The sequence below is a fragment of the Cebidichthys violaceus genome, unplaced genomic scaffold, assembly GCF_023349555.1.
Source record: "Cebidichthys violaceus isolate CVI_PGR_0920_01 unplaced genomic scaffold, fCebVio1.0.p SCAF_25, whole genome shotgun sequence".
Lineage (NCBI taxonomy): Eukaryota > Metazoa > Chordata > Actinopteri > Perciformes > Stichaeidae > Cebidichthys > Cebidichthys violaceus.
In genome coordinates, this window is record NW_027176428.1 from 743,096 (window position 1) to 768,133 (window position 25,038).

The 25,038-nt window shown below is 46.8% G+C and overlaps 2 protein-coding genes across 9 annotated transcripts in view; both read right to left on the reverse strand.

The window, feature by feature from the left end:
- arhgap46a (Rho GTPase activating protein 46a) overlaps nt 1-17,914 on the reverse strand; it is a 30,114-nt gene extending 12,200 nt beyond the window's left edge. For 2 of the 5 annotated variants that reach the window (XM_068719971.1, XM_068719970.1), the window contains exons 1-2: nt 8,072-8,229; nt 7,440-7,949 (exon numbers count right to left, since the gene is read on the reverse strand). In XM_068719971.1, the coding sequence (XP_068576072.1) occupies nt 7,440-7,949; nt 8,072-8,229 (668 nt within the window). Of the gene's footprint in view, nt 1-7,439; nt 7,950-8,071; nt 8,230-9,340; nt 9,555-12,196; nt 12,233-17,807 lie in introns of those variants that run through there. The other 3 variants (XM_068719973.1, XM_068719974.1, XM_068719972.1) reach the window with 3 other exon arrangements.
- Nucleotides 17,915-19,128: 1,214 nt separating this feature from the next.
- Nucleotides 19,129-25,038, reverse strand: part of sulf2a (sulfatase 2a) — a 41,368-nt gene continuing 35,458 nt past the window's right edge. For 3 of the 4 annotated variants that reach the window (XM_068720206.1, XM_068720208.1, XM_068720207.1), the window contains 13 exons: nt 24,842-24,898; nt 24,597-24,720; nt 23,792-24,005; nt 23,072-23,354; nt 22,850-22,946; nt 22,641-22,738; nt 22,496-22,558; nt 22,246-22,412; nt 21,932-22,074; nt 21,629-21,737; nt 21,503-21,536; nt 20,955-21,008; nt 19,129-20,562 (listed from right to left, as the gene is read on the reverse strand). In XM_068720206.1, coding sequence (XP_068576307.1) covers nt 20,532-20,562; nt 20,955-21,008; nt 21,503-21,536; nt 21,629-21,737; nt 21,932-22,074; nt 22,246-22,412; nt 22,496-22,558; nt 22,641-22,738; nt 22,850-22,946; nt 23,072-23,354; nt 23,792-24,005; nt 24,597-24,720; nt 24,842-24,898 — 1,474 coding nt within the window. In that variant the 3' untranslated portion in view covers nt 19,129-20,531. The remainder of the gene's footprint in view (nt 20,563-20,954; nt 21,009-21,502; nt 21,537-21,628; nt 21,738-21,931; nt 22,075-22,245; nt 22,413-22,495; nt 22,559-22,640; nt 22,739-22,849; nt 22,947-23,071; nt 23,355-23,791; nt 24,006-24,596; nt 24,721-24,841; nt 24,899-25,038) is intronic. The other variant, XM_068720209.1, reaches the window with a different exon arrangement.

Here is a 25,038-nt window from a genome sequence, read left to right on the forward strand (position 1 = left end):
TGTGGACTTCCTCTCTTAATCAAAAAAGGTCAAACAGGTAGTCTCGATGCGTTAGGAGACTTACCTTCCCTCCCTGCAACCTCTTCTTAACATTCAGTGGGGGGTAATTAATTTGATCAAAGCGGATCACCTTCTGTCCTTTGTGAATCCAAACATAAACACAGCCAGACCAAGTGTTCAAAAGCTTCCCTTTTTCCAAGAAGAGCACTACGACTAAGCGGAGAGTTGGGCTGTAACCGTAGAAAGAGGACGCAGAGGGAAGAGGAAGGAGGCGGAGTGACCCCCCCCTCTCCTCCCCACATCTTTCTGGAACAATGCTAAAACGATTCCCCTGAGGTCCTCAAGCCAACGGTAAACTTCCTCTAGTCCTCCAAGCTACAGCTTGTCATTCTCTCTCTCAGTGCCACCCCCGTCTGTAGAGTGAGTCACTCCACCTCTTTTGAATGTAAACAGGCTCCCATCTTCCAACGGTCCCACAGATTCGCCATCCAGGCAAGAGGCCTATAAACAGCTGGCTCTCAGCCACCTGGCACAGCACCAGGACAGCCCTGCCACAAGCACTGCTGTTGGGAACGCTCCGGGGCCCCCACCTCACCGAGACCAACACAAGACAGTTTACCGTCTAAATAACACAGAAGACACACACAAAGACAGACACGTGTGAAGACAAGAAGCTACTGACAAGAAGGGATTCACCCCAAAAACCACCACTGTTTAGTAGTTACGAGCAAGTGTGAGTGTGTGTGGTTACACAGGGTGGAGAGGGGGGGGGGGGGTTGATAGGTGACAGCTGTAAACATGAGAAGCCACTGTTTGTACTCTTTGAAGCAGTGTATGTTTTCGCACTCTGGTCCTGTCAAGCGGGAGGAGGTGATACAAACGCTCCAAAAATCATTCCCACCTCAGCAGCTGACTGTTTAGCGCCAGTTTGCTAGGAACAGGAACAGCTCACACACGAAACATCAAGGCTTTCCTGGTGATTGGACGGCCAAAGAACACAGCGGACCTCACACATGAAACCACAATAATCAAATTCCACTTCCATTATCCAACAACAAATCAAACCTCGTCGTTCACACGTAAAACAATCTGGGGTTCATGTAATGGCCGACTGTAAAAAAACAACATGGCAATCTTCTATCTTCTTGTTCTTGGTGGGTGGGTGACGTACTTTATGAGGACTGACCCTGAGATAGTAGTGACCACTACTTCCTGTCGGAGGAGGTCCTCTGGAGGGTCGTAGAGGGCTTCCCCATATGTAAGACAAACAGGAAATGCCGCATGTAATGCTCACACACTGCTCCCAGGGCGGAAGTGTGGGCTAAATGTTAATTATAGGGAGCTTATGTAAAAATTTACAAAAAGCTTCACATCATACGTGATGTTCCATAGATGCTCCATCTTCATATCTAAAAAACCAAACACTCAAAGTGTCTTTACTAGTCCTTCCTGTCCATACAAAACACTAAATGATATCTTATGATGAATTCAGTAGAAACATTAAACAACCTATTCTTCAGGGACTGAAACAGAACACATTCATGGGCCTGGGAGGAAGTCCAGCTCATGGTATTGGCAGATAGGGATTTTGTCAGGCTTTGTCTCTGTTGTCTGCCGACCATTGTCCCACCCAGGATCAGCAAAGGTCTAGCATGTTCACCCCCTCCAGCGCTGGCACGTTATGTTGGCTGTCAGCAGGGAGCTTGGTGTGATGCTCAACGCGATCGCGAAAAGGGGGTTTGGGGAGCCAACTCCAACAGTAAGTCTTTACGGTGCCTTCGATCTCTTACATCTCTAATCCCATTACACAGCTAGAACAACACTCGCATATCAGTAAAACCTCAGGTCAACCGAATAAAGTATGATTACAAACCCCGAACCGAAAGAGAGACAAAGACAGTACAATGGTGAGAAAACTGCAACGGGCCCGAGAGCGGGGAGACGATCGGTGGGGGTTGGGGTGAAGGACAAGAGAGCTAAGGAGACAAGAGAGGAGGGTGTGAGCATGTGTAAATGAGAAGGGGTGGGGATTAGTCGTGGGAGAGTGCAGCGAGGGAATGAGCGGGAAGGATGGCATTCCTCAGGGCTCATTCAGGGGCCTCTGTGGCAGTGTGTGTGTGTGTGTGTGGGGGGGGGCTCACACAATGCATGGCTGTGCCATCGTCACGGAGACGCCTCCACAAACAACAGCAATGAGGGGTAGAGGAGAGGGGGGGGGGGGGGGGGGGATGATAGGGACGAGGCCATCTTTAACCTCCACAGTCAGACAGGGAAACAGGCCGGCTCTTACGTAACACTGAACAGGCCTGGACTTTACCCGTAATGAAAGTTGTTTAGAAAGGGCGTGTGTGAGTTGCCTGCTAGTAGCCAAAGAGTTGAATGTTAGCTGAAGGTGGGGATTACAGACAGCAATTCATCACAGAGGTTAGATGAGGCATGACAAGTATCACTGGGAGTTTAAATTCCCATCAGATTTTTCTAAATCTCTCGCTGTTTGCAAAGAGATGAACTCCATTTTAACCATTGCTCAAGCACACGTAATTGGACACACAGCACACGTGATTGGACACACAGCACACGTGATTGGACACACAGCACACGTGCGCACACACACACACACACACACACACCTATCCTGCGTCCACATATGCACGAACAAACCCCTTCAGTCAGAGTCTGAAGCTAGCATGTGAGAGCTTTAGGAAGAAAGAGAAATGTACGATGAAATGAAGTTAAGAGGCCCTTTGGAAACCAACAGGGTATAATCTGATTGGCCTCTGGGGCAGCAAATCAACTTAGCAGTCAGCAAATCTCAATTAGTCTCAGCAGCTCTGGTGTCTCACGCCCACAAACACAGTCCCAGATACCTCTGTCGCTGTTCTGCATATTGCTGTGGTCGGGTCGTCTCAATAACCAACTAAATATACTACGGGGACCTTGCTGTCAGCAGATGTTCTGTCTCTCCTTACGCTCCTGCCTGGAATAACTGTAGTTTGGAAAAGACATCAGCTGAGTCACTTTGGCGGAGAGAGGGATATGGATTTGGAAGCTCTTAAATATACCCCCTGGGAATAGAGGGGGGTCTGAAAAACAGGGGTTATTATTAACACTGACTGGACAGGAAGAGGAAATGGGGTCGCACAGGCCAAGCTTCTGCTGCACAAACACCTCGGAGCACCAATCAATGGGATCACTGCGATCTGAGCGGAGGGAGGAAACCGAAAAGACAAAAGAGCATTGGCTGAGGACAACGTCGAATCCACTTCGTCAGCGTGCAGACCTCTTTTTTTTCTTCTCACTTTTGAACAAATCGGTCATAAGAATATCAAGCAGAAGAATGAAGTGACATTCTGGGCTTAAGGCCCCTTACTTCCCGTCAGGCCCCTCCAGAGAGCCAGCTGTCCTGCAACAGCTGAACTGATGCACCTCCCTCCTCTGAGCCAAGATGTCTACCAGTTGTGCATGTCTGTGGCTCCCGCAGCCCGACATCCAGAAGAGCGCTGGGCTGGGCCAGAGGTCAGCCACTAGGAGCCTTTTCAAGGGACAGGATGAGGCCAAACCCAACTGAATTCCAGAGAGACCCCGCCTCTGGAATTTGAAAGTGCATCTGAAGCTCTGATCCCATTAGAAGAGACACTCTTTGGATGATTAAAACTGGACCGCACACACAAAACCCGTTCCAACCAGTCTCAAGTCTCTGACATAAGACCAGGGAAAGAAAAGAGCAGAAAAACAACGATATGTTAACAATAATCATCATCGCCGTTAAGAAATGGATGCAGAAAACCTGTGGAAACCCTGAAAGCAGCACCCTGAAAAACACCGTGTCTGCATGCTGCAAGTCAGCTGATCCAGTCAGAGTAGCACGCTTAAGGCCAGTTCACATGCGGTGCCACTGGTTCTTCATGAAAACACTGGAGATATTCTCACACCAGCACCAGACGTAAAAGCAGCGTTTCAATCATTTTTAAAAGAAAACTGTGCCTCTGTGATCTAGCTCTTATGAATACCATAAACCTTTAAGCGCTCACGGAAAAGAGAGTGAAACACGGGACGTGTGGAGAAATAAGGACATCGCCACCGTTAACGAGACCAAAGCGCGTAGGCACACAACCGGAAACCCAACCGGAACCCCGGTTCAAAGTGCAACTTTTCTTTTCCACAAAAGGAAAAAATAAATACAGGCAGACTTAAAAGACCATCTGGAAGGGGCTGGAAATGAGCTTACCGCACCAGGAGCGTACAGATGAAACATGTCTTCACAGTGTGCGTAAAAGATTTTGCGGCGGGAGATGAAAAGCACAAGAGAGGCTTGCGTTCTCGAAGTAAACACGCAGACAATGTGTGACTCATTAGCAACTTAAAAACTTTATCTACCCCATAAGACGCCCCCTCGTTTCCTAAATAAACCCAGAGGTGATATCTCCGACATGACTCACAGCCAGACAGTCTCAAAGCACACGAGAGGAAGCTTCTTCTGTTTGGGCTTTTTTTACACTTTTGCTTTCACACGCATTATTATAAAAAAAAAAAAAAAAAAAAAAAATTCCCCAAAGTAGAAATGTTTGCAGTTTTGTTGGTTGTTATCAGACACTTTTGGGTAGAGGTTTCTACATTAGTTTCCCTAAAGTCAGACTAAAATTAGACCAACATTCCTTTTACTAAACTTGTTGCACACTCATGAAGAGTCAAGCCACCTCGTCCCCTCTTTAATGTGTAGAAGCTGATTCAACTTTGGTATGAGCTCATGAAACAACCCAGACAGAGTAGAGGTTTTAGGTACCGATATACCCGACTCTTTCTGAACCTTTACAAAGCCAGTCGACAATCAGGAAAAGCAAGTTTTAAGTGTCCAATGTCAGCAGAGATTGAATGCTGGTGCACTGCTATGTCATTACGGGGCTAAATGAAAGGGAACATACAAGTAATTTGGTGTTCTTCTCCATTCAGCATACCTAGACTCACTGCGTAGAGAAAGGACTCAGCTGACCCTGGGGGACAACTGGGTTATAAGTGAGAACCTTTGTTCCTTTTTAGTGGTCCATTATACGCCCCAGGCCGGCCCATAAGACAAAAGAGTGTTGTGACCCTGATGTGAACCACCGTGGGTCACTTCTAGGTTGTCTTACACCATGCGGTCATGTGTCCTCAGCAGACTTTTAACATCCACTCAAACCTCAGCAGGTCTCCTGGAGCTGCAAAGCTCAGGGGAGAGGAGCCCACACACAGTGAAGACAGGCACACTGTGGTGAAATCCCATACAGATGTTATCTGGTTGACGATAACAACACGCGGACACATAAGTGCATTGAAAGGTGGGTGAAATTCAATACAGATGTCATAAGCCAGTTGATCTGCAACACCTACATCATGGAAAGAGCTTCAGTTTCCTGTGCCCAAAAACCACATGTGACTGACGTGTTTACCTCTGGAGACCACGGTGCTTCCCTGATGAGCTCCACAGGCTCAAAGTACCCAGAAATTCCCAGGACACGTGATAAGATTTGGGCAATGAGTAACAGATTTGGCACTCAAGGCCTCCAAAAAGTGTGTGCTTCTATAATAATCAACAGACAAATGCAGAGATATGAGCTTTACAAAGACAGGGAGAGACAGACGGGGAGACAGGAAGCAGCACCAAGCAACCAGTGCTTAGAATAACAGGCAGGGTGTGTTGTGTGGAAACTCTTCTATCTGTAATGAACAGATTTATTAATAGCCCAAAACAAAAGGGAAACTGCAGTTGGTAGAACTGGGATTGTCCCATCTCCACAAAGAACACTATTGTTTTCCAACGGTCGTAAGTCAGTAACATTTCATCTCCGCTGAGGAGGAAAGAAAAGGGAACATGTGACGACATGTCAAAAAAAAACAACTGAGACGTTCACTGAGGAACTGTAAACGATGAAATACCCTAACTAAAAAAAGTTATGACCGGCAGTAGCATGATCAAAAAAAGGAAGAGGACATTCTCATGAAAGCCCCCCCCCCCCCCCCCCCCCCCCCCCCAACACTCCCATGTTTTGGGTGGGACAGAACAATTAGCTCACCGCAAACCACTGTGGCCCTTCCAACTCTTCATATAAACTTTCTCCCTCGCTCTTATCCCTTCATCCTTGTCATTATCAGTGAGGCGGGCCACCAGCTGCAAACAAGCATGTTTGTTTTCACCCATTTTGAGCAGTCGCATTCCACCGTCTCTGTGCATTTTGTGGCGGTTTCTAATTACCTGCTAAGAGATGGAGGCCGGTGAGCATGTGGAGGGGCCAAATGGCTAAGTAGGGTATCAAGCCTCTGTGGGCTAAAGACCCCCTCGCCCTTCCTCCGAGGAACACAGCTGGCCATTGTCTTAAAGGGGGAGACAGAAAGGGCTCTGGGAGTGGTTGAATCACTGGGGCAAAGTGGGACCCAGTGGGGAGCTTTAACACTCCCCACACACACACACACACACACACACACACCAGAGGCAATGCAACAAGGCCTCCAGTAGTGTCATTCAACAGCCGTGGCCGACCAATTAGTTCCCCCTCCGTCTAAACGTAATCCCACAGGATCGGAGGGGGTCAGAGGAGAGACCTCCTGAGGGCCAAGGTGAGGTGCGCGAAGAGCCAGGAGGAACCGGAGAGCCACAGTCGCCGCGAGGGAGCCTCTGAAAAAGCAGCAGGGTTCGCCTTGTTTATACGCAGCTGGAAGGTGGCGGTTCTGCTTGCTATTAACCACCGACAACACTCTCTCACATGCCTCTCGTGCACGCTCTTTTAAGCTCTCACCCATAAGAGGCGATCTAGTCTTCAAATGGCCTGGGGGCCCGAGGTTTGTTTTAGGAAAATGAAGTGAGCGTCGGAGCAGCGCGGGGCAGGGTGGTGGTGAGCACACAGAAGGACACTAAGACGGCCTCGGTGGCCCCGTGCCAGGGGAAACACAAGTGGCATGTCTGGAATCTGGCTTTGGAGGGAAGAGACGGCGGTTTGGACGAGGCCCCAACGCCAAGCACATGATGGGGTCTCTGAATGACTTACTGTTAGGGGCCGTTCTGCACCGGTAACCCTAGCGTGTGTGTGTGTGGGGGGGGGGGGATGCCGTGCTCTGTAGTATAACTGACCGTTGTCCCCATTTGGTAACGATTTGCTGAAATGGCTGAGCACGGTTCACAGGCGATAGTATGGAAACACGGGACATGTGGAATGTTCAGATAAGTGGGAATGAAAATGTAAAAAAGCTGTTTGAGCTTGGCCCCAGAGTGGTCAAAAGTCAAAATAATCCTGCGAGTTCTCACAGCAGAAGCATTTGAAAGTCATTACGACTCACTATGCCACATGCTGCGATGACTATCACATTTCCTTACTTTTACTCCCGGTAATTCGATCCATTAACGATTAAGCACAATTTCCTCCCCAGACTTACTGTAGAGGCTACCGAAGGTTTTGGTTCAGGCTTACCTCTGTGGGTCTTTGCTGCCGTCGGTGCTGTTTTCGGTGCTGCTTCCGTCTCCCTGCGATCTGCTGTCCACCGCTGGGTCCAGCTCGGGGTTGGCGGCCTCCTCGTCGCCCTCCGGCGCTCCGGGAACGGGGCTGTCTCGGTCCTGCTCGGGCAGAGGTGTGAAGCGCCCCTGGCTCCCTACACTGCCGATACTCCCCGTGGTCCCGTGGTGGTGGTGCCTGTCCACGCCCCCTCCGGCACGCTTGGCCTCACTGCATCGTCTCATGGCCTGGAGCTGGGAGAGGGGCACTATATCGGCTCCCTGGGGTCGATGCCAGACTGTGCGGCGCCCGGTGGAGTTGTAGTAGTAGAAGCGGCCGCTCTGGGGGTCGAAGAGCTCCCACCACTGGTTGCCGTCGGCCTGGCGGACAGGAACGCCCGAGGGGGGGTCCCAGCCGCACTCACCGCTGGTCAAGTTCACATACATGCGCTCGCGGGAGCGTGGCTCCAGGATCTCCACCCAATCAGAGCTGAATGAGAAGAAACCAGGCAAGAGTGTTAACAGATTATCCGCCAACAGAACACTGTGTTGCAATAGAGGCCACGGTCACGGCTCGGTACTAATCAGCCCAACGAGCAGTAAACAACTCACACTGTTTGACAGCCTGAGAGGCCCAACAATGTCCATATGGAGAGAGTCAATGCTGTGTCCCCTACATGCATCCATCTGTGTGTGTGTGTGTGTGTGTGTGTGTGTGTGTGTGTGTGTGTGTGTGTGTGTGTGTGCGCATGTGTTAGCAATGATGTCATCTCCTTCGTTTCCTTAATAAGGGGACAGGTGGACACTGTCAGCGAGACACCAGGCGTGGAGTCAGCAAGGGCCCAAAGAGAACCATACGCTCTTAATGCCACTAATGCAAAAAAAAAAAAGAAGCATCGAGCTTAACTGCAATCACAGAGTGGCAACAGCCAGCTCAGCACAATACACAGACAACAAATAGGAGATAGCGGAGGTGCAAAAATAGAGATAGAAACAACCCAGATTGCAGGAAAGCACACATGCAGATAGGAGGGAGAGCCAATTACATGCAATTAGAGCATGAACTGAATTTCAGAGAAATAATAGGACACTGTGTTGAAGTGTGCGGCATATTGCAATTGACTGATATCGCCCCATATAACAGGTGCTGTAGCTACCTACATAAGAATCAAGGTCAATAGATGTGTCTGACAAATAAGAGAGGACTGCAGTCTTCCAGGTCATGCTTCTCTTTAGTTTCCTTTGATCTAGTTCCCTGATGCCGGCCATAACTGTGCCAGCAAATCCATGTGGGAACAGGAAGACTACAAACAGCCTGCAAGAGTCCTTCACCCAGTCTCAGACACAGTAGATGTCGAGATCAGAGCAAGAGAAAGGACTCAAAATATAAATTACCACGCTCCTTACTTACTGTCTCTCCTACCACTTGAGGGTTTTGGCAAGGTTAGGTCATTTCTCTTCTATCCCATACAACTCTAGCCTAGTGTCTTTGAGAGAAAAGTACCAGTGGAGAGGAATTAGTGTCACAACAATCCGACATAGGTTTGGATATTTTCCCAGCTTTCTCAGGACAGAGAAGCTTTTCTTCTCCCCGTCACGGTTGTTTGCGACAGGGAGCCTGCTGTCCAGGCTACCTGTGATGATCAGAAAAAGGGGGTACGGAGCTTAGCGTGGATAAGAGTGCCGACAATGTATACACCACCATTCGCCTGCCAAATCAAACCCTGGGTGTGCGGCCCAGGGCTCAGAAATAGAAACGGAGAGCGGTGCCAGTCGGGTCTGCCAGGGTTACAATGTCACCGTGATGACGACTACTCACTGGGATCAACAGCTGTTCTCCTTTTTTTTAAACCGCAAAAGCCCCGAGTGACTGTGACCTACCTGTTCGTAAAGTATCGATCGACATCTCTCGTACGTGCTGCCAGCACCTGTCTCTCCATAGGCTGATTTAACCCCCAGGTAAACATAGAAAGAGCATGGAGAGGATATAGGAGCCTTTCACATACAGTCCTCCCATGTGTCCCAGTGCTCTGTGCTGGGAAGCCATCTGGTCCAATCCTTCACACCCGGCAAGTAGCCCTGACTCTAGTGGACTCTACGTGAAGGGGGGATTTATACTGTTTTTAACCCCCCCCCCCCCCCCCCTCAAAAATAAAAGTGTAAGTAAGTGTGTGAATGTGTTTGTGTTGCAGGGGATGGATTCTATATAGCAGAATAGTGTTCACAGTCTGAGGGACCACAACGAGGCCCAACTATCAGAAGATGACTTACAGACTTGATTAGATTCGCAACGCCTCGCAAGGAAGCCTCGCAAATAATGGGGCATTCAAGAGTCAATACCACCCCACACATACCAAAGCCTACATCCTTTTACTGCTCCCTGCCTCCAAAAAGGGAGGCCTTCCCACTCCGACAAACCGATCTCTCCGCGCTGCATTCCTTGTTATTCAGATCCGTGTTTGTCGGCACACTCTCTCTGGAAATGGAGCGTTCGCATCGGAATCCAAATAAACCAATCCCTTATGAACACGCAGTGACAGAAAGCTGAGGCTGTGTGTCCCGAAAGTCCACGACAGTGGGGGAAACCAGCATGAACTCGACATGCCCGACCGGGTCCTGAACACCCCAGCGGGACACCAGGGTTTGAGGGTCACCCGTGGAGGCCACGGCCGACGAGTTCAGCAGCGGGGGGGGGGGCTGGGGGTGTCGTGGTTGCATACGGACCGTTCCCTCTGGGTAAATAAACAGCAGTTAGAGCTGAGAGCGAGCCGGCTGGGCTCTGTTGACACGACCAGATAAGCAGGAAGACTGACCAGTGTTCAGGTTCGGAAAATTCCTGGAACATCCCTTTTGGGAATGCTCAAAAACAACAGGAGCGATGTCCATTACATGGGTTTGTCTGACACAAAGGGGCTCGTCATCTGCAGAATTTACCAGGACTGAGGAGGACACTCTTTGATTTCTCCACGTTTAAAATGAAAATAGAAATATTTCCACCGTAACTACCTATTCACACTCGCTCTCAAGACGTAGGTGCTTCCCTGGCATAGAGAGGCAGACATGAAAGTACAGAGCAGCACTTGAAGTAACCGAGGCAGCCTGCCACGTGCTTCAAATGTTCATAAATGGTTTGGAATGCAGTTTGCACGAGCTCAGCAAAGCAGTGCAAATGTTTTATGTTGGACTAAAATTAACTTACTACACACACACACACACACACACATGGTCCTTTGACTGAAGGACACAGCACCTGATTTTTACCTCTGGGGAAACTCAGTTTAATTGAAGCAGACTTGCATGCTGCAGACCTGTGATGGGGGGTTTGTGTGGTGCTAAAACAGAACCGGATTGCCTTCAGTGACCACAGGAACAGTATGAATTTACAGATTCTTTTCATTAATGGCTACTTTTAGTTAACAAAGACTTTCTTGAATATATACAGGATCGGTTTTCCTGAAGGAATCTATTTTTCAAACAATTTGCACTTGTTTTTCAGCTAACCTACATTGTTCACAGTGAGTTTCATCATTCATTTATCAAAAACAAACTGCCCACAGCTTTGAAACATTTGGAAATTTCAGTATGAAATACAATGTCCTCTTTGCTCTTGAGCGTAATAACACAGCGTCCCATGGCACACAGGGTCTTTGTCTCCCATTTGGGTCAAGGAGATGCTTCAGCAGCATATGAGTATTCCACAGCGACTAAAAATAAAGCTTGTCAAATTGTAAAAAAAAAAAAAAGATCTCTGCAAACAGAGCCTTCCACAGAGACCAAGAGGCCAATGCAAACACACACACACACACACACACACACACACACACACCTCTTCTTCACCATCTAGTTAGTTCCTCCCTTTCCCGATGGGCCAGAGGTCTCCCTTCAGAAGAAGAAATACTGAATTTACAGTTCGCTCCAAAAATAACTAACTGAGAGCGGTTTCCCAGAGTGAGGGAAACAACAGAATACAGCTCATGGAATCTGCCCCATTGTTCAAAGCCAACGCCAAAGAGTAAATGGCACTTCTCCCCCCCCCAACAGTGGAAAACACAAGAGGACTGGACAATACGGTCACTAAAAACAGGGCAACGAGATGCCTTGTGTCATTGTCCAGCTTTGGATTCCAAACAAACTGAAAATACGAGTGTGGTTGTTTGATTTCCTCAAAGAGATAAATAATACAGAGAGGGAAAAAAAAAAGATTGTTTTTTTCACTGTGTAGCGTAGAGTTTTGAACAAACCATGGCAGCAGTGTTTCATCAGATAATGTAGTAACGGCTGAACTGCAGCTTGGCGCTTCAGTGCCATTGTGGCATTTCTGATGGACGGATAGGACGCCATCAGATCCTGAGCTAAACGGGAGTTTAACTGTATTAAATGTGTCCATATATACGCGTTAAGGTGAATTAAAGCCAACTCGGCTCCCATTTACCAAGCAGGACCGTTGTAAGAACACCTCTGACCTTTACCAACAACAGCCTATTCTGAGCTGTTGCTTGTGACGGTCCCCTGTGGGCCGAGGCAGGCCGAGTTCTCACACAGGGCCCGCCATTCATTTAGGAAATCTTAGCACTCCGTTCACCAGGCACAGCGAAAAAAAAAAAAAAGGTCCGCGCTGGCAGGTATATTTACAGACCTGCCACTTTCTATTTAGAGACATCACACATCCTCTCTCCTCAGATACTGGCCTTGAAATAAGTCATTTCTCAGAAAGAAGAGGAAGGAGGGTAAACTCACCTAGCCGCACAGGTATGACACTATTCAAAATATAGTAACAAAGAGAAAGGATTTGCTCTCTCTGGGGCAAGCAGAGGCCTGTAACTCAATATAATAGAAGGGACGATCTGCCTTAAGCAGACTTCTGTTTGATTATGTATAAATCATGTGCAAAGTCTATTCAGCCGGGCTGCTAGGCAACCTGCTTATCTAAATATTGTAAAACAAGAGGACAGAGGCCGACTATCGAGCGCTTTGGCAGCGGTGGCAGCGGTGCCAGTGGCCGCGACCAACGGCGAGAGTAATCGTAAACCAGGCGGCGCTAGACGTGATGTGATTACGATAGGTCAGCTTGGTTTCCTCCTCTACGTTTCCACTGCAGGTGGTGTTTGTGGATAGTGATGATATGAATCAGGTTTGATGGGAGGCTAATTCTGTCCTCATCAGAAGCATAATTCCTCTGCAAAAGGCCTGTGTGTTTGCTTCCTGGAAGTCTCCGCCGAACTAAATGTTTCTGTTGGAAACAGAAGCTGGGGCGAGGTGTATGTGGGTCGTCTCTGTGCAGGATAGGCTCCTAGACTCCGCCCAGGAGTCCGGAACAATCGGGGGGGGGGGGGGGGGGGGCACGTTTCAGATGAGAGAAAAAAAAAAAAGCCCTGCACCTGTCGCACACACATTCTTTGGCCCCGTTTTTGTTTGACACCTCTCGTTCCTGCCGTGTCACCAGGGTTGGAGGTCGGTAGAAGTCACTGTGTGAATGTGTGTGTGTGTGTGTGTGTTGCATTTAATTTAACAACAAACAAACTTGCATAAAAGGCAGCCGAGTCTGTTATAGTAATGGACTTCTGAGAGGCAACTTGGCGTTCATCCCCCACTCATAAAGTTAATGCTCGGGGTTTGGGATGCTGTACGCTTCATCTTGTTCTCAGACTTCAACAGTGATGTGTTTTGTGAACCAGACCCACGGGGCTGCATTCTGCCCGTCTCGTCTACTCTATTGCCCCCCCCCCCCCCCCCCCCGGTCAGACTTTATGTAGGTTTATACTGTAGATCATTCTATGGACTCTATGCTGCGCATTGTGGGGCTGCTATGCCTTACGGACAAAGTTTATCCATCTTCTGTGCATCCCGGAGGACTTCAGACGATCAAAGGGGAGTGAAAAGAAATCAATGAACAAGAACTTGTGTTGATCAGTGAGACCTTGAATGACCATGCGACGCAGACTTTCAAAAGCCTACTCATATTTTATTATATAGATTTGTCAATGATAACACTGAGATTGTGTTAAAACAAAGTAAGTTATCACAAAGAGGTTGCAAAGAAAACCTGTAGCGTTGAGATACGAACACATTTTTTCCACACTGAACCACATTAATGGAAAAAAACGAAAGAAAAAAGATTCATACTGGTTCCCTCTACTTCACCCCTCCTCCCCTCTCAGCAGCAGTTGTCAGTGTCCATTCCTCACTCCTCGTGTGCTGACATTGGCAAACGAGCTCAGGGGGTCGTCTTTCACGGCAAGAACACCAAAGCCATTGACAGAGCGGGCCTTCTGTGAGCCGAGGTAAAGCACTTGAAGACCAAACGGCCAGACATCCACAAGCCTGGCAGAGACAACAAGGCTGGCATGGGAGGATGAGGATGAACAGAGGGGGGGAGGGAGGTCCTGAGTCACCTGATTCACCTGCAAAAAGGCCGGCCCGGATGAGACTCACAGGCTGTTTGTACTCTGTGCTACAGTTCGAAACAGCGTGATCAGCAATTGTGAGTCACCAGAGTGACAAACTGCAAGAACCAGACAATCCAGTTTCGGTCTGTGTGCTACATGCTGGGCTTATAACAACGGGAGCCACTGTTGGACAATGGGGTGTTTTATAAAAACATGGCATGGTAAAAAAAAAAAAATGCAAAGTCTATACTCAAGGACTACAAAGTTGACTGCTCGCCTATGAAAGACCAGATGAACACACTGATCAGAGCGAGACGTCAGAAAGACTTTCCCTGTAGCAGCGGAAGTCGACAGTTTCTTGCTAGACATTTATCTGTAGGCTCGCTGGGAACAGAAGGAACATGGTTACCTAGTTGACAGGAATGTCCTGTGATGACTCACGGTCATATGCATTACAAAGCCTGTGAAACGCACCCTATTCTGAAGCCCGCGATGGATCAGAACAATGCAGACTATTGTCAGATCAACAGGCAGACTTCATTCTAACGAGAACTCTCTGTGGTGCCTCCAAAACTGGGGGAACCACAGCCAATCAGAGCCGTGGAGGGGGGGGGGGGGGGGGATAATGCAAGGTCTGGGGGTGACCTCCTTCAAAACAGCTGCCATGATCCAGAACCAGAGACGGTTTCCCCCCCTCTCCACTGGCACCGATCAGACTGGACCTCACATGGTTGTTCAGCAAACCTTCTTCAGCAAAAGCTGGTCTTTCCCATGCTGCCTTCCAACTAGCGATTAGCGCTGCAACAAACTGATTCTTCATGCGGTGTGAGATAACAGTGCCTACCTCGTCGGCGGTTCTGGAAGAAATCTTTAGCGTTGGCGGTCTTGAACGTTACTTCAGACACCCTTCGCCATAATCCGCCTACAAACTCGGCGCAGAGATTTCTGTATGGAGAGTATTGTCTTCCCCTTCCCCAACAAATGCCGGGAAACTTCCGGCCCCCTTTTTTTACTGCTCTGCTGAACAGTCGCTGTCTGTCTGAGACACAACGCTCAGAAACAGGGTCAATAAACTCCCTTTTTATAGGGGTAAGCCCGACCAAACAGAAGTCCCCGTCCTTTCCTTAAATCCACCCCTTTCCTTGGTTGAAGAGCAACAGTAAGGGGGGGGGGGGACTTTTCAGGTCACACATAAGACTCTGGACGAGAGTGAACATGTGCGGGAGAGGCCGAGGACGGGATCGGGATCAGGGCAGTTTATCGCACACAGGCCGGCCTTTCTGTCCAGTGCACCAGCTGTCGGAGCAGGAACAATGGGGTCACTTGTCCAAACAAGAAAAATGAGTGAACCTATTAGGATGTAATTGTGCTTAATAACCCCCAACGTTCATTGTCCAAACGTTATCTCGTCAGCTCGTTCAGGGTCACGCATGTTAGAAACCGAAGACAGAATAACATTTACTACGAGTATCTGACCTGCTCGCCTGCCACCAGCAGCAGTTTGTAACTTCATTTTGATTTGCGCCACACACACACACACACACACACACACACACACACACACACACACAACCCCCCCTCCCAGAATCCTGCTGACAAGACAAATGAGGCCGGAGCGTAATCCCAGCGAGCCGAGTGGCCGGCCGGAGGAGCCGCACAGGAAAGACACGTCCGGATTGTCCTCTTAGAGGAAGTGAAGGTGCAGACGACAGAACCCTCCAGGGCTTAAGAGCGCAGAGCAGCCTGGTGAAGATGTTAACGCGGGGGTCTGTACGGGGCCCCCGGGGGGGGGGGGGGGGGGGGCAGCAGGGTGGATTATGATTTAAGAGGCCATCGCTGGGGATCAGCGGCGTAGGGACAGACTAATATTTCCAAACAACAGTTTTAGGTTCGTAATAGAGGGCGACAACTGTGACACTGCGAGAAAAAAAATAAATTCTAGTTAAGACTTTCTTTAGCGTCTGTTTCAGTGTTACATTTCTGTGTATAATGACTCCGTTCTATGTGGTTTTTACATTTGTGTCAAGCTTTATTTTAGGTTGTGCACCGACAGCTCACTACAATTACAGAGACTTGTTCCTTAGAAGCAGATTACTCATCCGTCCTTACAGCCGTATGACCATCCCACAAGTTATTATCCCCTGTAATGCTCCCGAGTGTCGATCAGCACTCTTACGATCAGGTTCAAGCCAGCGCGTGGGCCGGGAAGTAAAACCAGCCTTGAATATCTGCAGAGGAGCGGTTTGAAAATGGTGGCTGTACAGGTACAGTTCAAATGTGTTTGGTTAAATCATGAGGAATCACAAAGTCAGATGAAAAGTGTGTGTGTGTGTGTGTGTGTGTGTGTGTGTGTGTGTGTGTGTGTGTGTGTGTGTGTGTGTGTGTGTGTGTGTGTGTGTGTGTGGAGCGTTAAGAGCACCGATCCACGGGGATGTAAACCAGGATTATAGGACAGAAAGCAGAGAAGAAGTTGATGAGAGCTGGAAATATGATTTGAAGCTTTACGTCTCACACATATCATATCCACAGTCATATTATTAACATGTCACAACACACAACAAACCGCTGTCACTGGAATACAAGCTTCAAAGTCCCTCCCTCTGCAAACAATCTTGTCCATTGTCAAATCCTCTGTCGGGTGGACATCCTGCCTTGTCCTCGTTAAAAGGACACAGGTTTGATTCATGTGGGGGTTTTTTTAGGGTAAACGCACGGTTTGTTGTCCCGTCTACTTTAGTGAGCCAACAGAGCAAACAGTCAGACAACATCCTATTGTGAGTCCTGCTCCTCACATTGACAAGCTAAGACGAATGGAGGACATGTTTAAGGAATGGACCATTGTCTCCGTTCCCAGCCACCCTGCCCTCCCTGTCTGTGATGTAGTGCCGGACAGATAAAGACGGATAGAGAAGTTACCCCGTCTGCATTAAACCAACACCACGCTGTCCTCAGGCGAGCACCAGCTGGCAGGAAGATGGCGAAACTTGCTGCACCCAGGAAGTCAGGTTGGGACTGGCGTGCCAAACTAACCGCTCCGGGCTATAAAAATGGCATCTGTGTGGGCAGCTTTAATTGTCCAACAATATCCAGTATTCAACAGGAGGTACGCACACATGGAGGAGGAATATTAAGACATCAAAGACTCTCCCAAAACTTCAGCTAGAGCCATTAACAGTCTGAACTATACTGTGAAAGTAGCTTATCCCATACATCTCAGTAGCTTTAAATAGTCTGTGAGGACTAAAGCTAAACCATCTGTCTCAAAAGCTAAACAAAAGTTTGAATGCAGTAAAAGCAGATGCTGAAGAAAGTCAACATGTGGAGATCAAACCAGGAGCCAAAAGCTAAGAGCCCCAGTTGTACCTTCCACCAGTAAAAAAAAAAACATGGGAGCAACAAATGGGCTGCGGGACGTTTGCCTTCCGTCTGTGTTATTGGTCTCTAAACCACAGCAAAGGGTTAGGAAAAACAGTATAAAGATGGGGCTGCTGGTGGTAGAATAACAAGGAAAGTAGAATCAATCTAAGCTACAGCTAATGTGACTCTGCTACAAATACTAAACGGTGGTAAAGCCTAAGTTCCAAGTGTCAAACACAATACTACTAAACATAGTTCAGCTGTTCAGAGCTGCCAAACGTTGTGTCGTAAAGTAAATAAAATAGCGACACCACTTGTAAAAATGCAATTTAAATTTAAGTTTTAAATGAATCCTTTTACACCTACTGTCTTGAATTTCCCTCTATTATTTCGCGAACTTTTAAAACTATACACACACACACACACACACACACACACACACACACACACACTGTAAAGTGCTTCAACAGTGTTGTCCGTTGAGCAGCGTGGTCTTGTTCGAGCTGTCGGCGGCGGAGTGATATCGAGCTTTAGCTTCGTAACTTTATCCACTTTAAATGTTTTGTATCCCTTTTTAAATTGAAGAGAGCGAGAGTTCACCTTACCTTGTTCCGGCCATTTTCCTCACATTGTAAACAAGAAGTAAACAAACGGAGAAAACGGTGTTTTAGCTGGTTGTTGGGATGAAGGTAAATTTTCTGAGGCACACACAGTGGGTCCAACGGGCGAGTACGGGACGGTCCTCCCGGTGGTGATCCGATACGGAGTCTCCGCCTCCGCACGTGAGTCATTGGGATGAGGGGGGTCACCCAGTCTGCCCCCCCCTATTCTATGGAAACCCATTTCTGCCAGCAAAATTAAATAAATAAATTAAATAAAAGATGAAAAGTTAGACTTGATTATAAAAAATTATGAGATAAATAGTAATAATTATGAGATAAAAAGTCAGAATTGTGAGTCGAAATTATGATAGAAAGTCAAAACCATGAGTTAAAAAGTCATCATTATAAGATAGAAAGTCGAAATTATGATAGAAAGTTGAAATTCTGAATTAATAAGTCATAATTGAGTTAGAAAGTCAAAATTATGATAGAAAGTCGAAACCATGAGTTAAAAAGTCATCATTATATGATAGAAAGTCGAAATTATGAGATAGAAAGTCATAATTATGATATAGAAAGTCATAATTATGAGATTGAAAGACTAAACGATGAGATACTTAAACACAACAGTGATAGAAGCAGCTCTTCATAGGTTACCCTACAATTGACATAGAAATGGATTGTGAGTACATTGAAGACTACTTTCAACTTGGCTTTACAACAGATGAAATACTTGCTGTTTCACATGGATTGTACCAAGCAAACGCACCCTTGAAAGGATTTTAAGCAAGAAGCAGCTCTGGCGTAGAAATATATATATATTTTGTAAATTCTTTTGCTGGTGGAAACGGGCAAACGGGCTTCCATACTATCCCCTCGACTAGCTGGATGGAAAGAGTAGAGGCCAAACCATGAGCATAACGTTTAGTGGCTCAGATGGCTGAACAAACAGAGTGATAGTGTGTTAAAACTGATGGGACCAGAACTATCCCATCTTTTGAGAAAACACTACGGTCCTCAAACTGTCTGCTGACGTTTCTTGAAGTTTATAACTCTTGTTCTCACAGTTTTTTGTATTATAATTGTATCATTGAGGCAGACACAGATACATATTTAAATATTGTATATTTGAATATCATATGATATGCTTGATATGCCAGCCAGAGAGCCGAGGACCTTAATCTTTCCACTATTGTGATAGTAGTGAGCTTTAAGTAGCCGGCCTTGTTACCCTGGTGTTACCCTGTGGATAAGCAGATAGAGACACCTGCTGGACAGGAACACAAACCACCATGCAAATTTCAGAATAAAAGTCGGCTCATGGTAATGGTCAAACAACACTTTATTCACAATTACTATCAGCGCTCAGGTCTATGGAAATATTTGCTAAAAAAAAAAAAAAAAAAAAAATCAAAGAAGCAGGTAGCTAAAATTCACATCGATAAGTATTACACTGTTGTGTTGTTCTCCGGCACAGAGTAAACTATATATCCATTAAACGTACATGGCGCATCTCTTCACAGTGAACCCTTTAAGTGCTTTTCCGATGTAAATAAGAAAAGGACAAACATACAAGTTCCGGGCAATGACATTTCTCAAGCTACATTTCTCCCTTCAAGTCCGTTTTTGTCACCCCATATCATACAAGGAGGTCCGCCTCTTCAGTATTATAAAAAATATTGTAAACATTTATATTAATTGCACAACATACATTCAAATACATACTGTACTGTACAGCAACATGTTCCTTCTGCATTGTTATCCTGTAGCACCATGTATAGCAAGCTGAACACACTATTTGGAGACTTCTACAGTGTGGTACCGACAACACAAAGGAGTAAAATGGCATTCACTAATGACGCATTCTGCCAGTGGTCCAATATTCTGGAGGTTTGGGTTGTATCGTTGTGAGATGGTGATCACTGTATGCCTGTTCAGGGTGTGGCTGACTCCGGATGGGGGTTGGATGAAGGCAGGCAAATATCTAGTCACCCCCACATCTCACAGCTTTGAGGAAGATGATGCTTCATAAAAGGACATTCATCGGCGTTAAGATCAACTATAATACAAAAGATTATGGCGGAGAGTCCTGTCGGTCATTCAAAAGTCCATACCACTCTCCATGCGAAGACCATACAGTCTATGGTGCAGACACGTTGGTGCAGAGAAAGAAAATATGTCTTGTTGTTACTCCGAGCGTTAATGATTTAGCTAATCAGCGTTCGCCACAGAGACATCATGAGGCCATGACGTCGTTGAGTAGCAGCAGAGTTGACACCTTAACTCATCGCGTTTTTTTTCCCGCCCAGTCCCGTATGACAAGAAAGAAAGCTGATTAAAGCTGATATATATTATGTACAAGCAGTACTGTTAGACAGAATGGCTTGTGGACATCAAACGGTCCCACCTGATTCACAACATCCTGTTAATGTTAAAGGTACTGATAGCTGAGGGGTAACAGAAGACGACAGTGAAATGTGCGCGAAAGGTAGAACTGACAAATTGGAGAGTCTTTAAGCTTCCTCTCAGTCTCAGCGTCTCCTTTGCCCGGGTTAGAGTTACGAAGAGCAGCTCTCTCAAAAATGAAAACCCAGATTAGAGTGAAGTAGTATCTCAGCGTTACAATCCATCGAAGTGTGGTCAAGGTCCTATGGGTTTGCCTGCACCCCCCCTTCTCCTTCCTTCCGCCGGAGGAGGCCGATGTGGTGGGCTGAGGGATGCGGGTGGTTACCCAACCCAGCCTTCCCAAATCTGCCCTCTGTGCAGAGGAGACAAATGCTGTGAGTTAAATGCGACATTCACTGGAAACCATGGCTCCAGCTGTGATCTGTCCCTACCAACAGTGCGAGGAAAAAGCAAGTAATGACGATAACAAGACTGAGAACACAACGTAACGAGACAATGTCACACCTGCATTGCTTTATTGAATTTGACTTGAGTGAGGGAATGACAAAAGAAGATGGCACTTTGCAATGCAGGTAAATGAGGATTACTGTAAGTATAGGAGTACAGAATTACAGTAAATAGGAGAGGGGGGTGGGGGGGGGGGCATGCTGTTGGGTCATCTGACCAAGCTGAAAATAATCTGGTAGGAGATAGGACTAAAGCTTGGCTGACTACAAAGGAACAGATGGGTTATGACAAACTCACAGCGATTTGGAGGAAGGCTTCTTCACTTTTGGCCTCTTTCGACGATGAACTGGCCTGAAGCATGCACAGCACGTATACACGCGCAGGGCAAATGCACGTGCATGGAGACAAACGCAGGTATATATACACACACACACACAAACAGGTTCACACACATACATGTATGCACACACACACACACACACACACACACACACACACAAACACCCCCACACGCACAGCAGAGACAGGCAATTAGGCTTCATAACAAAAAAGGGAACAGCAGAAGCTGAAAAGCAGACTGGCGTATTGGCCCTTTTTGGCTTCTGCATGCTAAAAAGGCTTTGATGGCAACAGTAAGGAACCAGCTTGAAAAAAAGGTTCACATTCAGCACAACATCACTGTATTTTATTTTCTTGACTCCCCTAGATGACTTGCAGTAAGAAGAAACAAAACCAAAGATACACTAGGGAGGCTGTAACCTCCCCGAGCTAAAACTGTAACATGCATTCCATCTGCAGTGTTTGTAAAAGTAATCAACTGCGCTGTAAGAGGAAGAGGAAAATACCTGTATTCGCTGAAGTAGTTTCGCTCCTTCCCTCCTGAAAGGAAGTAGAGGTAACATTAGTCTCAGTCTGAACTTGCTGGAGACACTAAAATCAATCATGTTTGCCTCAGGAGGCGTTCCACTCACCCTTCTCCGGGTTGCACTGCTTATGTCCCTTGCAGCCCCGTAAGTCCATGAGCTGCTGATGCATTGCATTCAGAGCATTGCGGTCCAGAGTGCTGACGGCATTTATCAGCTACAGGAATAATAAGGACAAATTGTCAGCAAGTGCTTTGGAAAATCTCTGGAAGACTTTGGAAAATCTGTCCCCCCCCCTGTGGCCCCTGTACTATGAATCCCATCGTGGGATCATTTTATAGTTGTTATTGGTTAAGTTATTTCTGTATCTGCCGTAAAGTACAGTGTGCCTGCACTGTACATATGACATACCTGGTATGGGTCAGTGTTGATGTCAAAATACTCCAGGAAACCGGTAGCAAATTCACAAAACAGGAAGTTGTGTGTGTCATTGATGGTCCTGAGGCACCAATAGGTGTTGTTGTTGGCACTGGTGCATGCACAGAATGGACCCACTGAGGGAGGGAGGGAGTGGAGTGAGGAAGGGAGGGGTGAGAGTGGAAAACAAGAGGTATTACAATAGCGTCCCAAAAATATATTTCACCAAACCTGCTTTGGAAAAATATTTAAAAGTCCCACAACAATATTCTTCAAATGTCTTTACACAGCCATATGTTATCCCTCACTTGTCCAGAAGGGGGCTGTCTGCCAGTGATGGTTGTCATGAGTGAAACAGGTGAGGCCCGGCATGCTGCAAGTGTCGTTGTTTTGGAGCCTCTTGAGGAATTTATGTAGTTTCTTTCTGCGCTTCTGCTCCTTCTGCAGCCACTGACTCTTTTGCTTTGATGGCATCCTGATGAGAACGAAACAAACCCGATACAGTGAAGACTGCGAGAGGAAATACAAAAAGAATCGTCAAACAATGTAAATCTTTACCTGACTGAGTGCATCATGCTCCCTGCATTGAGCCTGAAGGTTTCTTTGTTCTTGAGGATGTAACTGCAAAGACAAGAAAAACAACTGTCACACATGCAATTAGATCAACATGCAGGCGACTGGTGCGGTTCGGACACATTCTCACCTCGGTGGTGTGTTACACTGACATTCCTCTGGCCGCACCTTTTTCAGGTGACCTTTGACATCACGCAGGTTCTTGATTTTGGTCTGCAAGGTTTCAATCTGAACACAGTGGGAACAAACACACAGCCAGGCAACACCCATTACATACCACGGGCTACTAACAACCTGTGAAATTAGTTTAATGGGCAATATTTAACAATGCAGCAGTACCTCATGCTCAATGTGCAGTTTGTGGTCTTTCCAGGCTTGAAGAGACTTGTAGAGGCCGCCATCACATTTCACTGTGTCATTCATAAGAATAGAGCACCTGCAGAATACAAAAAAAACACAATAGCACCACTCTGACTCATGTGCAGACTAAATGATTTGCTAACGTTTTATCTATCACGAGAAAGATTACACATTAATGCAGACAGATGTACAACAAAGCACCTGTAGGTGACTTTAAGAGCAGCAGGTGGTGTGGTTTTATTGCCGTCGGTGGGTTTGGCTGTGACCCCCATGCCACTGAACTCATCGTTGTCCTCCTCATTCCCCTCTCCTCTCCTCCCGTGTGTGGCCCAGCTGCTGTTCCCGGAGCCCAGGGGCCGGTAGCCATCCTCTAGGTCTACGGCATACAGGTCACCATCCAGCTCAAACGACACAGAGCGGGCCAAGCGCTTCCTGGAGACAGTCTTGCTGGATTTTATCTCTGAATAAGACGACACAGAGGGACCTGAGTAAGATGAAAGAGAGCGATTCGTTTTTTGATGCAGAAGATCAAGATCCATGATGATGAGAACAAGTGAAGACCAGCACATGACAAAAGAAAAATAGTGACGATATGAGACAAAAGCTCCGTGCACTTGGTGCTGTCATATCCCAGGTATAATTTACAATCTTCTGTAATTGTTTCTTTCAAAGCCCTATGATTAAAGACTCACTTGTCCACTCTAGTCCACCACTTGATGGCAGCACTGACACATGCTCCTCATCTCATGAATACTTCAAAAGCTGGTTATTTCAGCTTGAGATTAATGGCCCTGTTTGGCAAGGCTTTGTAGGCTACTGCAAGGACATTTCAAAGTACAGCACAAGCGTCTTTCTGAACAAAATCAGATCTATTAATAACCAGCAGAACAATGGTGTACGTGAGTGACAAGAGGAACTTACTCTTCTTGGTGAGCAGCCTCTTCCTCTTCAGGACGGATGTTTTGAAGCCCACGTCGTCACAGTTGCAGCTGTCGGAGTCAGAAGTGGGAGACAGCTGGACGTGGGAGGCACCGCTGGCCATCAGAGCCTGCATACGTGGAGCATAGAGACTAGCCATGCCCTTGCACTTATACAGCCTCAGCTTGCCAGTCGGGTCCTCCACACACTGCCACTTCTGAAACAAGGCAGAGGGAAGTTTCGTGACATCGGGTCTTTAGGCTTTAACTACAGCATAGGATAATTTATGATGCGTAGAAACCAATTGACTTAAATTGGGTTTGTGCTCAAATTACCCAACACATACCTCTCTAATGGTGCTCTGAAAAAGCCATAAAAATGAATTAAAATATCCATTGAGTCTTTTAATTTAGCTCAAATCATTGCTTTCCTTACACACGTACACTTATAATAACAATTGATTAAATGTAAACTCTGAAAGTTTGATGTTTTGCGCACAATCAATAATTGTTACCTATGCGTCTGTGGCCAGAAGCAAACACAGACACATCTAATTTTCCGCCGTACACAAAGTCACTACAGGTCTCAGCTACACAGAAATAAGCATATTATACCTAGCATACCTCATTTTAAGGGATTAAAACAGAGACTTTGAAGTCAAATTGAACCCTGAGAGTACAATGACTGCATATTATCCTCGGTAAACTGTCAAACAGATTGCTAATTATCACCCTGCATGAGCTACACCTCATGTTGTTCCCCTGAAACTTCAATAACCTCTCTCTCTGAGCTCCTGCAGGTCAGGTACCTGTCCTGGCTGCTGACAGGAGGTCTGGTACTCTGCTTTCTGGCACAGGTCCTTCACCCGCTGGTATTTTGGCAGGAAGTTCTCCTCCTGGGCCATTTCCTCCCCTCTCTTGTGCGGCGGCTTCCTGAAAGAACACGAAAACAAATTTCTTTTTCAACCAACCAAAGACAAGGAGTCTGATGTCACCAGCAGACAATGCCTGGACTGAGAACATGTGCTGCAGAAGGTCAATCAATAAAACATACCCTCTCTCCACCAGGAAAGAATCTCTCCATGTTTTACCCTTCCTGTTCAACTGGAACCTGGAAAATGATTTAAAAGAAAGAAAAAAACATCCTGTCACACCACTCTTTGATATTTGCACTGAACAAATACGCTCTCCATTTTCAAATGCCATCCTTGCGTTGCATTGAAAAGAAAGTGGTGTTACACGTTTATATTT